The 16,319-nt window shown below is 44.2% G+C and overlaps 1 protein-coding gene across 1 annotated transcript; it reads left to right on the top strand.

Annotated features, from left to right (window-relative positions):
- The first annotated feature begins 14 nt into the window (after nucleotides 1-14).
- Nucleotides 15-16,062, top strand: ORC6 (origin recognition complex subunit 6). The gene is made up of 6 exons (XM_077452422.1): nucleotides 15-95; nucleotides 3,395-3,558; nucleotides 4,911-5,000; nucleotides 7,470-7,582; nucleotides 10,177-10,251; nucleotides 12,817-16,062. Exons 1-6 carry the CDS (start codon nucleotides 21-23, stop codon nucleotides 12,942-12,944), a joined length of 645 nt encoding a protein of 214 aa, XP_077308548.1. The 5' UTR covers nucleotides 15-20; the 3' UTR covers nucleotides 12,945-16,062.
- Nucleotides 16,063-16,319: the final 257 nt, after the last annotated feature.

The raw sequence follows: 16,319 nt of genomic DNA on the forward strand, positions 1-16,319 counted from the left end.
GTGCGCAGGGACTCTCGGCCATGTCTACAGCGACGAGTACTGCGGTCATGTGTCTTCAGCTCGCAGCTACATCACTTCATCACCCTGTGGACAAGGTGAGAGCTCGTTGTGCGAGATTCTAGGATGCCCGATTGCCTGCAAATGCTCAGTATGATTAGTTTTCCATACATAGGAAGATTGGGCATTCTTCATATCTATCTTTTTTTCCTGTTAAAACAAGTCCTTTAAGCCAGGGGTCCAAAACTTTCTAAGCAAAGGGCCAGTCTACTGTCCTTCAGATTTTGAGGGACAGAAAATGCCCTGACATCAATGGGATGAAATAATGCCCGATCATTGGCATTAGTGGGAGGAAGACTGCCCCCCCCCCCCTGTTGGTATTAGCAGGAGATTTAGTGTTCATCATTTGGTTTCAGTGGGTGAAATAGTGCCCCTCCATTGGCGTTAGTGGGAGGAATAGTACCCCATTGTCAGCGGCAGAAGCAGGGTCACAGACAATCGCCCCCCCCCCCCCCCCCCGTCTGCAGTTTGGAGACCACTGCTTTTAAGCCTTTGAAATACAGGAAGCTGCACAAAATACTCGCATCACGTCCTGCATCTTAAACGATTAACAATTCTACAATAGCCTAACTGCCCGCCTTTGCGCCCTCCATGCCCAGGACTATTTTTAAGGTAGGGCAAAAGGGGCAGCTGCCCTGGGCCCCATCATTGTTGTGGGGCTCAAAGTAGCTGCCTCAATACTTGCCAACTATCCCAGTTTAAATTATCCCTTGAAGTTTTAGTGCCGCGCTCTGTCCCAATATCTCAATGTAACGTTCTGTTGCTGCTGCCCAGCTCTGCAGTTTTGCCATGTACACATGACTCGCCTGCAGACCCTATGGTTACATGTAAATAGTTGTGGACCATGACATTGGTATGTAAATAGAGGCAACATTCATATGTATATAATGTCCCCCTGAGGTCATATCTACCATCACTTCTGAATGCTGCCCCCTGGGGAGGTAAAGGAGAATGCTTGAAAGTCTTGCCCACAACTATAAGTCACTAAGCCAAACATCAGCCTGTTCTGCAAGGTAAGCAAATTGGAGGTGGAACCCTTCTTCAAAATAACATGGTGCCACAGCACCCTGAATTTTGGTGCATGTGCCAACAGTCATTGCGCGGTAAGGATGTGCAGTAACCTCTAGGAACTAATCAGTGAGCAGTAATGTGCAGTAACCTCTAGCAACCAATTGGTGAGTGGTATAGATGTCCAGTAACCTCTAGCAACCAATCAACAAGCAGAAGTCATGTGCTGTAACCTCTAGAAAATAGACCAGTGATCCATAATGTGTGCTGTAACCTCTATCAGCCAGTCGGTGAGTGGTAATGATGCACTGTAACCTGTGGCAACCAATCGCTAGCCTGATCTGTTTCAGTAAACTGATTTGGAGTCTAGCTGCTATTTATTGTAAGTCTCAGAGCATGTGGAGCACTAGATTGCATGGAAGAGGGGGTCACAAGAAAATGTTTGCCCAGGGTCCTATCTATAATAAGGCCCTGTCCATGCCATTTATAGTCCTGTCATTACAGACCCCTGTTCAGCAAGAAACCACTCTTATAGGGTACAGACTACACTGGGCGACTTTCTTCCTCTTAACCACTTCAGCCCTGGAAGATTTGACTGCTGAATGACCAGGCAATTTTTTGCTCTGCGTTGCTTTAAAGCGGAGGTCCACCCTAAAGTGGACCTCCGCTCATCGGAACCCTCCCCCCCCCCTCCGGCGCCACAATTGGCACCTTTCAAGGGGGAGGGGGGTGCAGGTACCTGTACAGTACAGGTATTCTGCACCCACTTCCGGGATAGCTCTCTGCGGAAAGGGGCGTAGATTACGCCCCTTTCCGCAAGTGCCCCGCTGCCTGCTGGGAAACACACAGATCCCAGAGGCAGCGGGACCATCCTTATTGCGCAGCGCGATTCGCGCATGCGCAGTAGGGAACCGGTAAATGAAGCCGAAAGGCTCCATTTCCTGATTCCCATACCCAAGATGGCGGCGGCAGCACCCGACAAGACGATCCAGAGATCGGCTTCGGGTGCCGACATCGCGGGCGCGCTGGACAGGTAAGTGTCACTATTTTAAAAGTCAGCAGCTGCAGTATTTGTAGCTGCTGGCTTTTAAAAAAAAAAAAAAAAGCGGAGTCCTGGCGGACTCCCGCTTTAATTGACAATTGTGCGGTCATGTGACGCTGCACTAAAACAAAATTGATGTGTTTTTTTTTATATATATTTTTTTCCCACAAATAGAGCATTCTTTTGGTGGTATTTGATCGCCTCTGCGGTTTTTATTTTTGTGCTATAAACCATTTTTGAAGAAAAAAAACACTATTGTACTTTTTGCTATAATGTCCCCATCTGCTTTAAAAAAAAAAACTTTTTTTCCCCTCTGTTTAGGCAAATATGCATTCTTCTACATATTTTTGGTAAACAAAATCGCAATAAGCGTATATTGATTGGTTTGCGCAAAAGTTAGTGTCTACAAAATAGGGGATAGTTTATAGCATTTTCTTTTTCTTTTTTTTACCAGTAATGGTGGCAATCTGCTTTAAGTTTGTGGTGTGTGTTTATTTTTTTTTTATTTTTTTGAGATTATGGCGGACACTTTTGCCACATTTTTAGGACCATTGGCATTTATACAGCGATCTGATTGTAGGGGGAGGGGACTGACCTAGAGGAAATCGGCACCCCCAAACTGCAGCGGGCATGTGCGTGTGTCTACTATCCCGATCCTGTGAGTCAAGCTGCCGCAGTATAACGGTGGTGACTGGTTGGCAATTGGTTAACCTAGCAGCGGGCTCTGGTGTCGAGGGGGGTAAAACCTTCCAGTCCTTAAGTGGTTAAATCGTACAAATATGCTCTGCTCCACTTGTGCTCAAAGTGCCCCACATGGACTTGCACTCACCACATGGTAGAGACCAACTATCACTAGTATGGTCTATTGTGCTTGTGGGGTATTGCCTTTGCTAATCGCTGTTATTTGAACAAATCCACCGCCACTTATTAGGACCAGGATGACAGAGACCTCATTGTGTAAAACCACTTAATAAATCAATTTTTGGGGTAGAAATACTAATTTAAAAGTGCCTTTTGAATCTGGCACCTGGTATAAAACAGCATTTGTTTACTGGCGGGTTCCAGTCGACATCCGTTTTGCTACCAGACGGTTTCAGCACAGGTCAGGACCCACAGAGGACGTCAGTGGAAGTTGCGTCGCAATGACGTGAATTATCCTCAACGTGTTTCAAACTGATAGGTCAACCTCAGGAGAGATGACTTTGTTCAACGGTTATGGAAAAAAGAGTAGGACCCTCAGCTTGGGGAAACTCTGTTTTTAGTATGAAACCCCTTTTCTTTCTTCAGGACTATCTGGTGCGGCTGTCTGGACTCAACAAGAAGGTTTATCAGAACTGCCTCAAGTCCTTTGAGTGTTTGCTTGGTGTGGATAACAAATTGGGCATCAGAGACCTGGCTGTACAGCATGGCTGCATGGAGGCTGTGAACCTGGCATCCAAAATCCTCAACAGGTCAGAAGGCAATTGGCTTTGTACTTTTGGTCTGTGTGATTTTAGGCATCTGCAGACATCTGAGACCATTCACACAATCTGGCCCAGGTTTATAGCTGATGTGCATTTGTATTAATGGGCCCTTCCATGACTCTTGAGTCACTTTTTGGAGAAACTTAATTGGCTGCATTTTTTTTTTTTCAGCCAACCACTTTAGTTTCTTCTAGAACCGTTGCAGTGCGCCTAAAATCTGTCAAGTGTTACACACACACACACACACACACACACACACACACACACACACACACTCACACTAAAGTGATTAGATGTCCTTGCACATACCTACAAAGGCCTCTAAGCACTCATTCTTTAAAGAAGACCTACTATGGCAGAGGGGTTTTGTTTTTCGTTTTTTGAACTCTCATTTCTGCGATAATGCATGGTGATGTCACCCCTGCCTCCCGGAGGTGTTGGTCTGATTATAAACCAGGGGACAGACAAAAGAAAGCAGACCTTTCATTTGCCATTGAAGCTCTACTTTAAAGCTGAAATCCAGGATTTCAGCCACTTTGTAAAAAGTAGAGCCACACTGAGTCCAGTCCATGGAGGTGCATCACATCTCCTGAACATATCTCTACTTATATCTGACAAGTTTATGGCTCTTCCAGAGCTGACACTGGCTGTGAAAATGGAGAGAGGCACACAGCAGCTATGCCCGCCACTCTCCTCTGCTACCCATACAGAGAAGCCTTTGTGTTAGGTGAACTAATTTGCAAAATACAAAGGCTTCTGTTATTGGACAGGGAGAGGCGAGGGACAGGTATAGCAGCGACACCAACTCTAATGTTTAAGACACTTCAACCTGAACCAGTCAGGCTGCTGGAAGTACAGTGATAGCTGCCTTATGGGAGAGCAATAAAACTGTCAGATATTGGAGAAAACCCCAGGAGATGTCATGCACCTCCTTGGACTTAACTCAAAAGCCCCGCACATACGGTCGGATTTTCCGACAAACTTTCCTCGGCTCGTCGTACGTGTTGTGCGTCACCGGGTTCTTGACGTTCGATTTCTGACCAACTTTGTGTGACTGTGTGTATGCAAGACAAGTTTGAGCCAACATCCGATGGAAAAAATCCACGGATTTTGTTGTCGGAATGTCAAATCAATGTCTGATCGTGTGTACGGGGCAATAGTGTGTCTTCCCTTTTTTACCAAGGAGCGGAGTTTCTGTAATTCAGCTTTAAAGGGTTTAGTTGGCTTTCAGTTAATCTGATGTCACAATTGCAAATCTCCTGACTTCAATCTATTTTCGTAATTGTAGTGATTGATATCCAAATATTCATCTTAATTGGATTACATTTGTATTGCTCTAGATATGAAGCTACGCTGCCTCAGGCTCAGCAAGAAGATCTCGATTTATCCAAACCTTTGTTTATCACTGCCGCTCTTTACTCCGCTTGCAGGTATGATGGTTTGATTGGGGGGGGGGGGGGGGGGGTTGGGTGTTGATATTCTCATTTCATGAATTTTATACAGAATGTAAGATTTCTCTCAATGGAAGTATTCTGGCTTTAGGGAAGCCACCCTAGGGCTATCATTTAAAGAAAGCTTGTATGTTTCATTATAAAACCAATAAAAGAATTGGTTAAAAAAAAAAATTCCCACTGTCTTGAACAATGTTGAATAAAATACTGGGGCCTCTTTATTGCATGGTAAATTCTTAATACAAATGTGAATTAACCCCTTTTAAGACAGGGGGGGGTCGGCAACCTGTCGATCTCAATCTACCTGACTATCTCAGGCATCTGACGGGGAGATCCTGACCGGACATGCCGCCAGCTCCTGATCGCGCCTGTTGCAGATCAGAGCAGCAATTTATAATAACAGCCGAGACACTGCCCAGATCGCAGAGCATACATGCAGAGCTGCAGCGGGGTGCTGATACGCTCCTGCACTCCGCTCTAGTGCAGAAAGAAATGCATCCAGTCGGGTGCCGTGATCTCCACCCGACAGCTGATCTCTAGTCCCGGCCTCTGACTTGCTATCAGAGGTGGGATAGGAAGATAGAGCGAATCCGGCCATGAGGAAGTGTAATGTTTGTCAGTGACAGGTAGTGGCGCAGGGGTTAATATTGACATTACTAACCACTTCACCGCCGGAAGGTTTACCTCCATGACCAGGCCATTTTTTGCGACACTGCACTGCTTTAACTTACAATTGCGCAGTCGTGCAACACTGTGCCCAAATGTATTTTTTTTTTTTTCCACAAATAGAACTTTCTTTTGGTGTTATTTGATCACCTCTGCGGTTTCTATTTTAGAAAGAAACAAAGAATGACTGACCATTTTGAAAATAAAACCTATCCAATAAAAAATCAAAAAAAAATAAAAATATCAAATCCCTTCATAAATTTAGGCCAATATGTATTCTGCTACATATTTTTGGTTTTAAAAAAAAAAAATCCCACCAAGCGTATATTGATTGGTTTGTGCAAAAGTTATACCAACTACAAACCTATGAGATCATTTTATTTTAGTAATGGTGACGACCAGCGACCTTATAGCGTGATTGATATTGCGGCGTAAAAATCGGACACTTTTTTGGGGGCTACTAATACAGTGATCAGCGCTAAAAATATGCACTGACACTGTACCAATGACACTGACTGGGAAGGGAAGATGTTAAACATCTAGGGCGATCGAAGAGGTAAATGTGTGCCTAACCAATGGGGTTAACATCAGGGGCGATCAAAGGGTTAGATGTGTTCTTAGGCAGTGCTTACTAACTGTGGGGGTGGTGCTTTTTTTACTTTTCTTTTAGAGGAACAAACAATCATCTGGTCCCAGCAGACATCGGGTCCGTGGGACCCTGCTGATCAGCTCCTGCTGTTTAAAATCAGTGAGAGTGAGCTGGCGGTGTCCTATCACATAGTGTCCCCCGTCGGATATTGTCCGATGTGTACTGCACATGCGCAGTACACAGCACACACACAGATTCCAAAAGTAGCAGAAGATTAACGGCGCCTGCGCCATGAGTCCAGGTTCTAGCTCCCACCATCCAAGTGGACATAAAGTTGGAATAAAAAGAGCAGAGTGCAGCGAGGCCAAGCCCGCGAGGGGCCCTCTAATATTGGCAGCCCTATGTCCGCTTGGATGGTGGGGCTACCACCTCGACTTAAGGCGCAGGCGTCCATCTTCGGAGATTTTCTGAAGCTTCTGCTCCGTACTGCGCTGCGCATGTGCAGTACGGGGCGGACAGTATCCGATGGCAGGACACTATATGCCCGAACACCGGCTCTCTATATCTCTGCTATGGGGTGGTCCTAAACCGGTTAATGTGCAGCATGAAGGGATTTTTGTGCTGTTACTGATGCATTAATGACCAGTGAAAGATAACCACCTTGTGCTGCATTAGTGGTACCAGTGTCCATTAACCCTTTTTTCTGCAGCTTGAAGGAGTTATTAAACACTGGTTACTAATGCAGCATAAAGGGGGTAATTACCACTGACGCTGCCACTAATGCAGCACAAAGTTTAACTGCCACTGCCCACCAGTTATTAGGGTAGTTTGAACTAACCCTACCACTGACGATCAGTGCAGGGAGGCACAGAGGATTGCGGGAGGTGGAGGGACTTCTTTCAGCCACCTGTAAAAGCAATCCAGCGGCTAATGTGCACCTAGGTTTGCTTTTACAAAAAAAAAACAGAAGAGAGCCAGTGACTGACAGTCAACGGCTCTCTGCTTGGGGAGCGATCGGTGGGGTTTGATCGCTCGGTTCTCTGCTTTTAGAGATGCAGCAAGTATGATTCTGGGAAAAAAAAGAAAAGCTGTACTTCTTCTCTATTACGTTTGGCAGGATAAGTGAGCCTTTGTGGTTTGACATCTAAATTGGGTACAGTCTATTTATTGCCTTTTTTGCTTTACAACCCGAGGTGTCTGAAGTTGAAAGTGGAAAAGAACAAGTTAATCTCTACCTCAGGTGTGAAGAAAGGAATATTTGAGCGTCTCTGCGTTCAGTTGGAGAAGATTGGATCGCAGATCTGTCGTAAGTCCTCCACGATTTCCTTTAAAATAACTTAGGAAGTCTAAAATATAAAAATCTTAATGTGAAACTGATATCAGGACATGGAATATTCTCCAAGGAATTGGCCCTAGTGCACTTGCCCTCATCTCACAACCCCCATCCAGCTATGTGTAGAAACCCACACCTACCTAATGTCTTTATCGTACATCACAGGACACAGAACTAGGCTATTCATTACTTACTGGCTTATACGCCATCTCTAGGTGAATGGACACTGGTAGAAAAAGTCTTAGGCTGGAAGTCCGCCCCTATATAACCCCTACCATACAGAAAGTACTTAAGTGGCGGGGGTGTTTTTTTTTTTTTTTTTTTTTTTTTTTTTTTTTTAAACCAGTGTCTGCAAGGTGGATGGGCATGTTTTTTTTTTGTTCGAGAGCTCTCGAGCTCCAGGTCTTGGGTCCCAAAATGGTTCTTAAATGAATCAAGGGATTGACCAATCGGATTAATTTGAAAAAAAAAAAGCTTGTATGCTTAAATAAATTATACTCGAGTCTCGCAAAGATGACACAAGGATTCTGCAAGGTTTTGCCTGTAATGTTACCTTTTGGGCGCTGGACCCTGTGTAGTGGAATCCTGGACACCACCGAGCTAAGGCATTCCTACAGGGTGCTGTACAGGTCCAAGGGAGTGGACTCTAAAACATGAGAGGGTACCCAGTCCTTGAAGGACCCCAAGTAACGGAACCCGCCGTTATAGGTGAAGATTGGGCTCTTTGTTTTCTAAGGCTGCCCTGCGCCTGGACAGGTAAGTGAGACTCCCTTATTTACTTATTGTGGGGGTGCCCCAGAGATTATAACAATCTATCAAATTAGCTAGAGGCTGTACACCTGTGTGGCGATGACCGCAGGGCGAGTTTTGGGATAGCTGCTGTGTTTTATGTAGGAGTACCTTGTTTTGTTGTCTTGGCTGCAGTCTATGGCTAAGTCCGTGGTTTCGCCATTGCATGCGACGGTTCGTCATGACGCACGAGAATCCGATGGCAGCCATGGCACTCACGGCTTTGCCATGCTGAACTGTGTACATACACTGCTGCAAAGGTGCTGTAGCTCTATGGATGGCGCGTACACAGCTACACGTGACCGCGTGCGCATGCATGCGCAGAGCATCCCGGCACACAGCCAGCCTATTTAAGCTCAAGGTGGGTGACATGCAGTGCTTCCAAGGGACAGCTGCGGGACACAGAGCAGGCTCTGAACCAGTTCACTTCAGCAGTTCATTCTTTCTTACTCGGGACACGCGAGTCCTCCAGGTGTTGGTTGGCAGATTAAAAGTGCTTAGCAGGATTGTTGCATAGGGGCTAGGTGAGCCCAAATAAAGGGTCTCCCTTCTGGGGTAAATTCTAATCCCAGATACTCCTTGTGGCTTGCAAATGTCTTCAAAAAAGAGGAGCTGGGCTTGCGCTATGGGGAAGGACACATCTGTCATCGGTAGGATGAGGAGCCTAGTCGAAACCCTAGTGTTGTATCCCCTGAAAGTCCGGAGGCTTCCAGGCAATCTAAGCCGCTTGTGCCTGTCTGGTATCCTACCTACGGTCAGCGCTGATTTTCAGCCTTTATCACCAGGGATTATCTGTCCTCAGCCCTAGCTGGTTAGAGGACAGGATTGCTGGCATGATTGCCTCCATTGCAGGGTGGTAATAAGCGTGACAGATTCCCGCCAAGTACCCTATCTTGGAGCAGGAAATGGTTGAGGATGGGGAAGAGCCAAATGCCAAGGATTCAGTGGAGGGCCTGGCAGATGAGTCTTTCTGAGCAATCTGGGTCAGATTATGTCCAGTTGGTATCAGCCTCTCATTCGCAGAGGCTTTTGATCCAGGCTCTTGCCAAGATGGTTCGATCTGCCTTTGTTTCCTCCTGCATAGGTTTCTGAGGGCCCCTGGTCATCTTTGTGGTCCCTGAGGCCTCCTTAGGCCACACAAGCTTCCCTCTTGCACCCACTGTTGGAACAGGCAGCGTATGCTGATTTGGAACATCCTGACAGGATTTTCAGTTCCTCCTAAGAGGTTTTCCCTTTTTCTATCTCGTAGAGGAAAACTTTAAGAATTGGAGCATGTTAATGGCACCCCCACGCATTGTGCACTTGCAGGAAATGCAGAGAAATCGCTTGGTCAAAAACCTTTTTTTTTTAAAAAAACCTTTTATGCAGGTAACAGGCTTGGCAGCCAACTTGGACTGCTGTGCCCACACAGATGTGGGCTGCACAGCCAGTACAAGTGTAAACCAGGGCTAAATCCATCATCGGATATGTTGGTTTTTAAATGTTGCCTCATTTGATGTTTGTTGCATATCAAAATCTCAATAAAGAATTAAATAAAAAAAATAAAAATTAAACTGTTGAGATGGCTAAATGATTACAGGGGTGAAGTTTCTCTTACATCCTGGCACTTCTCTGTAATCTGTACATACTGCAGCGTTGTGTTTCGGAAAGCTTGAACTTTATAAATACATCAAAGTGCCTCCCTTCTGTCTGTCCTCTAAGGTGATGGAATGTATTTTTTTATTTATTTTGTTCTATAAATGCCTCCCAATCACATGCCCTATGTCTCCCAATTTCAGAGGAAAACACCGCCGTCACGCAGCAACCGCGGAAAAAGCAGAAGACTCTCCTGGAATGTATAGAACAGAACTACGGTAAGATTGACCTCCTAAGGGCGGGAGATCTGGGTAATATATTTAAGGATTGTGCCAGCTTTGCTTTAATCACCAAACTGTTGATTACACATTTGAAACATGTTTATGGATTAGGCTGCCAGAGGGCTTGTCACTTTCTTTTACTGCCAATTTTTTGAGATTTACAAACCTTTTCTACACAGTCACAGCCGACACTCGGAGCTCCTGATTAAAGATGATGATTAATCTGTTTTATAGATTTGCCTGCATTGGTACTTATTTCCTCCATGAATATTCTATTGATATTTTTAAATCCATTCCATACATTTGGATCTAGTGATGTCATCACTGGGTCTCTGTGCTCCCCTGTGCAATGGTGGGAGGGGCCAGCAGGGTGCTGTACAGGGCTTCCTGAAAACATCACAGGCCCCTCCCTGCCTTAGTACTCCCTTCGAGTCCCCACCCTGGTGCAAACAGTGAATCTTCTCTTATGAGGAACTATCCACCCATGAAGGCTTTTAGATATTTGTATAATATTGTGGAGGAGTGGGTGAATAGTCTCCCACTATGATCCACTGAAGCTAATGGCGCACAGATTGCGCTGCATTACCCAGGACCATATTTTACTATTCCGTTTCACGTCAATCACTTGCCAACCAGGCCAATTCTGACACTTCTCTCCTACGTTGCTAAAAAAAAAAATTACTTAGAAAAAGACCCAGTGGTGATTAACCACGTCAGCCCAAAGTCTCTTCTTGAGACTTTACAAGTTAAAATCCTTAAAAAATTTTGCGCCCTAGAAAATTATACTAAAATATACTATAAAGTGTGTGTGTGTATATGTGTGTGTATATATGTGTGTGTGTGTGTATGTGTGTGTATGTAATATATATGTGTGTATATGTAATATATATGTGTGTATATATAATTATATTATATTATATTTTCCCCCCCCCCAGACACCCCAGAGAATAAAATGGCGGTTGTTGCAATACTTTGTCACACCGTATTTACGCAGTGGCCTTGCAAACGCAATTTCTTTACTGTTTTTTAAAAGTTAGCCCGAGTTTTATTTTTCTATATTGTGAAAGATGTTATGCTGAGTAAATTGATGCCCAACATGTCGCGCTTCAAAATTGCGCCCGCTTGTGGAATGGTGACAAACTTTGACTCCTAATCTCCATAGGCAACGTTTAAAAATTTGACAGGTTACCAGTTTTGAGTTAGAGGTTTAGTGCTAGAATTTTGGCTTTCGTTCTAACTATCACGGCGATACCTCATGTGTGGTTTTAACAGATTTCATATGAGGGCATGACTTGTGTATACGTTTGCTCCTGCGCATGGGCTCGGCCGGCTAGGCAAAATTTTTTTTTTTTTTTTTTTTTTTTTTTTTTTTTTTATATATAAAGGACAGTGTAAATGTGAGGGCATTGGTAGTGTGAGAGATTTGTAATAATATTTAAAGCCACAAGACTGAGGAACTACGTGTCCCACTGCCTAGACTGACCAGGGGTGGTCTGGAAAAGACTGGAGCAGGTGGATGTAAGGCGCGTGGCCTAACGTTTGCATAAGTCATACGGTTTATTCTTATAGATAAAAAACATTTTTTTTTTTTTTTTTTTTTTTTTTACTCTACATGTCAAAGTTAGGTTACAGAATATACACTTAAGTTAGATTCAATTTCCTTTAAAAATGTAAACATCCCTTGTAATGGAGAAAAAAAAAGCATGACAGAGCCTCTTAAATGTGAGATCTGGAGTCAAAAAGACCTCACATCTCCCACATATATTGAATAAAAAAAATCTTTTTTTATATTAGACAATTTCCCCTTTTTAAGACCACTGGCTATCTGTTATGGAGCAGAGTGGGGGCCATCTTTCCCTCACTCTGCACCCAGACTCGGAGGTGAAAGGACACGATCCGATACTGGCGGGGGGCGGTTGGGGGAAGATAAAAATGGAATATGTGTACAGTGTTGCATGACCACAATTGTCAAAGTGTGACAGTGCTGAAAATTGTCCTGGGGAGGAAGGGGGTGAAATGACACTCCTGGTATTGAAGGGTTTAAACCTCAAATCTCTCATCTAGCCTCCAATGCAGCTGATCACAGATTGTTCTGATCAGCTGCTTTCCTGGCTGATGAGCATTGTATGTGGCGACAGATTCTCCGCTTGCAATTTCCAGGGTCACAGAGGGGAACAATGTCGGCTCCTCTTGCTGTGTAGTTACCGCCGATCACATCACTCCTGGACTCTGCGATCAGACATCGGAGCCTGGGAAAGGGAGGGGAACCCCTTCTGCCACCTGCAGAAGTGAATCTTGTAGCTGTTAAGCCACTCTAATCACTTCAATACAAGAAATCGCCGGCTGAAAACGTTCATTCTGGGATGATGCCTGTGTGTGAGCTGAGGACGTCCTATGGTCGGCAAGTTGATAATTGGATGAAGATCTGCAAACTGATGTCTCTCTCTCTCTCCCTCTCCCGGATCCCAGGGATCATGGCTGTGCGAATTATTTGTATTGTATTTATTCCATCGGATGGCATTTCCTTTTAGGTTCTCATAGCTTGCTTTTCTGTTTGCACAGATTCGGAGGAAGAAGATGAGATTCCACGCAAACGAGCGTGCTCCGAGCCAGAAAACAAAGAGCGAGTTTACGAGGAGTGGAAAAGGAAAATTCTATTAAATGCAGCAAAAGCCGCCAGTGGAGAATAGCGCCAGACAGTTTTTTTTGGTTCATTCAGTAATACTGAGAAAAGTGCAATGACTCATAACCCACAACAGCCAATCGGCAGTCTTTTTGATCAGGTTAACTTTTTTAAAAATGTTTGCTGATTGGTTGCTTTGGGTTACTCTGAACAGTGAGTTTCTAAATAAGCCCCAAATTTAACAAATCAAGTGACTATCCCATAAGGGTTTCTAGTGACAAAGGAAGGGACTTGCAGAGGTATTGACTTTTTAAAAAAAATAATTATTTATGTATAATATTAATCTGCAAACGGCCTTACAGAGGATGGCAGAATGGGAGCGCGAGGCGCGTATAAGTGGGTCTAACAATTACGCTGAACTCCAGATATGATTAGAATTGCATGATTGCATTGATTGTTTGGTGCAGTGTAAGTGTCAGCATCCCCTTGGGTGCAAGACTCGCCAATTGCTGTAGTAGTTAACACTACTTCGATTGCCGCTACATTCCAGGTCCTTTGCTGATAGCTGTAATCTGCCAAGCAGCTGACCCATTGACCACAGGGGGTTGCTTGCTTGGCACTGCCATCACTCACATAACAGCTGTTTTTTGTTCCAAATGAATACAAGGTGTATTCTGATTGGATGAGGTGGGGAGAAAGATTGAGATATCACCACCCTACTTTGTCCAATCAGAAAATGCCTTGTATTGCAAAAAAAGGGTATTCTGTGAATGGCGGTAGTTTAGATGAGCAGCCCTCCCCTCCTTGGGACAGCCGCCCAGAACAGGAACTGGAAGATTGCGGCTATCGCTATTCTAGCACAGGCTACTATAGGGATTTGCACATTTGGGGTCTTAACGCCTTCCCACTCATACCCGGTGTCCTCCTAACTGGGTACTCCCAGGGCACGGTAAGGATTGCTCGCCAATATGACCACTGTGATTGGCTGTCATGTTCCAATGGCCCTCAATCATTTCTTGATACCAAGAGCTGTCTTTGACCATTCGGTCACTGAGCTGTGAGCTCCTCTTGGCACAGAAACCTCTTCTGTGACCAGCCCCCCCCCCCCCCCCCCATAGACGCATATGTGTGGGTGGTAAAGCTCTTCCACTTTGCTGCCACGCATATGCATTACGTGGGCATGAAGATGTTGGAGCCTCTTAAGGTCTCTATACAACAAACACTTTTTTAGCTGCTGTTTTTATGGTGCTTTTATTTGTAACTAATTTTTACCATTTGCTGCAAGGATTGAGATCACAAACGCTATTTTTGCTGCTCTTCACATTGCAGGTAACTGTTCACATTGTTTTAATTTATAAAGCCTCTGCGCTATGAATCTCATTTTCACCTGCTGTTTGTGGATTTTGCAATTTGAAGAAAAAAAAAATCAATTTTAATAGAGTTTAAAAGTGTGAAACCGAAAAGCAATTATTTTGCATTGAAATAACTGATCTCACGTGATGGCCAGGAAACTAGCATTTTTGAAGGTCATCACAACCCCCACACCCCAAACTTCTGCAGTACAGGTTTCTATGAAGGCCTCTTTCAGGGACCGGGATTTGCATTTGAATAGTCCTGCTTCCTGCAAGTTTAATGTTGAATTTATTTCCTTTAACATGCAAGTTAATTTTTTTTATTTTTTCAAGAAAAGATCCAAATGTCTTGGCCACCCCTTTGGACTCCATTGTACATCGTGGCTTTGATACCCTTTGCTGCCAGTGTATTCCGTACATCTCACTACACAACCCCAGAATGAGTATCCATCATAATGCTCCCCAAGTAAAGTGGTCATTGCGACCCAGTTCACCAATGAGGGGCGCTAGTGTCTTCTGGGACACCTTACTGGGAGAAGTCTCTTGCATACTTTTCATTGGTCAGCACAGTCGTGTGGCTGCACTGACCAATGAGCGCTTGCCATTGAGAGCAATATGATGGATATGCATTCCAAAGCAGTGTATTGCAGCGCGTACGGTCCACTTCACCGGCAGCATGGAGAATTGCTACAGCCGTGTGCCGGTGTTTTGTCGGTTTTACTGCAGATTGTCAGATAATGCCTCGCTCTCTCTGTGCATGTGATACAGGGAGGAGCGAATGCCATGCCAGCTGCAAAATTAAACCAATCGTAGTCTGGCCCTGTTTTTCTCCACTCTTCGACCAACCAGATAGTGTGCAAGGTTCATAGACTGCAGTAATGACCCCCCCTTTTCATTTAGAGAAGAAAAGGTCTGGTGTCCCCAGTGACACACTTCCATCTCCCTGTAACATATAAAAAAAACAAAGGTCCCAGGGCGAATCTTCCCCCCGCCCCCCTTTCATTTAGACCAATAAGGCAGGGGGCACCCCGGTGTTCTGTTTGGATTCTGCCTCAGCGCTTTGCTGATCGTCAGATAATGCCTCCGATCTTCGCATGCGCAGTGTTGACCTCTCGCCAGCTGATCAGTAGGCATGACGTCGCTACTGCACTTGTGTAGATCGGCGGAGACATTATCCAATGTTCTGCAGTAATGGAAAGAACACTGGGGTGGTCGGGATATTTTGGAGATCTTTTCTTCTTCTTTTTTTTTTTTTTTTTTTTTTTTTTTTTTTACAAAAAAATGTACTTGCCTTTTTAAGAAACTGAAAGGTAAATTTTAAACTTATACATTTTATCCATTTCCCAAACCTAAAGCATGTTGCATTTCATGGTGTTTTTTTATTTTTTTATTTTTTTTTATTGCCTCCTGGTATACAGGAATTTTTATCAACGTATAACTTTCTCCTCCTGCTGCATTCAAAGGCCAGACGGGAGATGACTCTGTGTAAGCTCCAAACTGACTTGTTCGAGCTTACACAGGACCTATGGGCCCTCCACCATGTGACCGTGCTGGGCCAATCCTGAGACTTTGGTGTCCTGTGGGAAAGGGTTTTTGCACTCTACCGGGAAGTGATTAATGTCTATTTGACCCAGGCAGGGAAGCAAATGGTGTGGGGGAAGGGAGGAGGAGTTTAATTACCCTATTGAGCAAAGCACAGGGTCCCTTTATGAAGGTCAAAGCAGATGTTGCTAGGAATGAGAATTTGTAATCTATTTGTTGCTGATGGTTTAATGTTACATTGTGTTTTTACATATGTGTATATAAGAAATAAACCTATTTAATTCATTTTAATGAGTGGCACAGCTTGCATTATTGACCAAATTCAGCTGAACTCTAGGCAGGAGAAATGCATATATGTGAGTTAAAGGATAAGTTCCTTTTTAGGGAAAAAAATTCACTTTTTTTTTGCAGGCACTGATGAGGTTAATTTCTTTTTTTTTTTATTTATTTTTTGCGCTGATTATAAAGTGTTAGCCAGTATGGGGAATTTCTAAAATGAATTGAAAACAGTCCATAATTCATATAGTAATGCACAAATAAGTGAGACT

This window comes from Lithobates pipiens, unplaced genomic scaffold, assembly GCF_037356315.1.
Source record: "Lithobates pipiens isolate NorthernLeopardFrog02 unplaced genomic scaffold, aLitPip1_a1.2 Scaffold_10, whole genome shotgun sequence".
Lineage (NCBI taxonomy): Eukaryota > Metazoa > Chordata > Amphibia > Anura > Ranidae > Lithobates > Lithobates pipiens.